Below are 1,360 nucleotides of genomic sequence, written 5' to 3'. Positions count from 1 at the left end.
ACCCCTGCACTATGGCACAATCATGGACAGCAGAGCWTGTGTCAGAATGGCAGCAGCTGCCTGGGCCAGTGGCTTTCTCAATGCTCTCCTGCACACTGCCAACACATTTTCACTACCGCTCTGCCAAGGCAACACAGTGGACCAGTTCTTCTGTGAAATTTCCCAGATCCTCAAGCTCTCCTGTGCAGACTCCTACCTCAGGGAAGTTGAGCTTCTTGGTATTATTAGCTGTTTAGTGTTTGGATGTTTCATTTTCATTGTGCTGTCCTACGTGCAGATCTTCATTGCTGTGCTGAGGATCCCCTCTGAGCAGGGCCGGCACAAAGCCTTTTCCATGTGCCTCCCACACCTGGCTGTGGTCTCCCTGTTTCTCAGCACCGTCATGTTTGCCTACCTGAAGCCACCTTCTATCTCCTCCCCAGTTCTTGATTCGGTGCTGGCTGTTCTGTACGCAGTGGTGCCTCCAACAGTAAACCCCCTCATCTACAGCATGAGGAACAAGGAGCTCCAGGAGGCAGTGAGGAAACTGTATCAGCTGGTACTAGTTCAGCAGCAATGAGCTGCCCATCTCTCCTCACAACTGATTCCCAGTTCATCTCCAGCATCTCTTGTGCATTGGGAGGTCTGTCTGTGATAGTCATGTTTGTGGAGAGATGTCTGAATTCGTCCCACATTTATGGAAGCAGAAACCTTGTCTTTCTCACCCAGAGGCCTTCTGTAGATCTGCCTATCACTGTGTCAGAGCTGGCCTCCAAGTAGCATCTCTTTAATAAAAGAGGCTGTTCTTACTAATGTGCCCAATTGCTGGAGTCTTTTCCCAGAGATAGAGCCAAGAGTCTGCTCAGGGAATTACACCCAAAAAGGCCCTGTTGTGCTTACATTTTCCATGGGCTAAGGGGCATCATCGCTTTTGCGTGATGTGTGTGGGAATGAGGGCTGGATTTAGCTGTCACTTGTGAGTGCCCAGGGTGACTGGAGAGGGTGAGTGGTCAAGAGGTGTGTGCTGGGGACTGTCCCACAAATTGGAGAGCTTGTGACAGATGGCCATCCTTCTGGAAGGGAATATGGAGTCACCCAGAGAGCACAGGGCATCTCCAGGGGCAGTGTGTGCCTGGAATGGGCAGTGAGTGGAGACTCCCAAAACCAGGCAGAGTAAAGCAAATGTGAAGGGCCAAAGCAAGGAATGCCGCACATGTCCCTGAGGAGAGGGAGTGGGCTGGGTCTAGTGACACCTCTGAACACATCCTGAGCAATGTGCAATGCCCTGTGATTGCTCCATCCATCCTCCACAGCCACAGACCCTGGTCAGGAGGTTGTCAGATGCAGTGATTCTGGTCCAATAGCCTCTGCCCTGATCAGC

At 51.7% G+C, this 1,360-nt stretch overlaps 1 protein-coding gene across 1 annotated transcript; it reads left to right on the top strand.

The window, feature by feature from the left end:
* Positions 1-7: 7 nt before the first annotated feature.
* LOC146598313 (olfactory receptor 14J1-like) lies at positions 8-559 on the top strand (the record flags this gene model as incomplete). The annotated part of the gene is made up of 1 exon (XM_085300575.1): positions 8-559. A coding segment is annotated over one exon (552 nt), but the record flags the coding sequence as incomplete, so codon positions are not given.
* Between the last annotated feature and the right edge of the window lie 801 nt (positions 560-1,360).

This window comes from Rhea americana, unplaced genomic scaffold, assembly GCF_003343005.1.
Source record: "Rhea americana isolate MKP2758 unplaced genomic scaffold, rheAme1 scaffold_1651, whole genome shotgun sequence".
NCBI classification, from domain to species: Eukaryota; Metazoa; Chordata; class Aves; order Rheiformes; family Rheidae; genus Rhea; species Rhea americana.
This window is presented reverse-complemented; position numbering and strand designations above follow the sequence as displayed.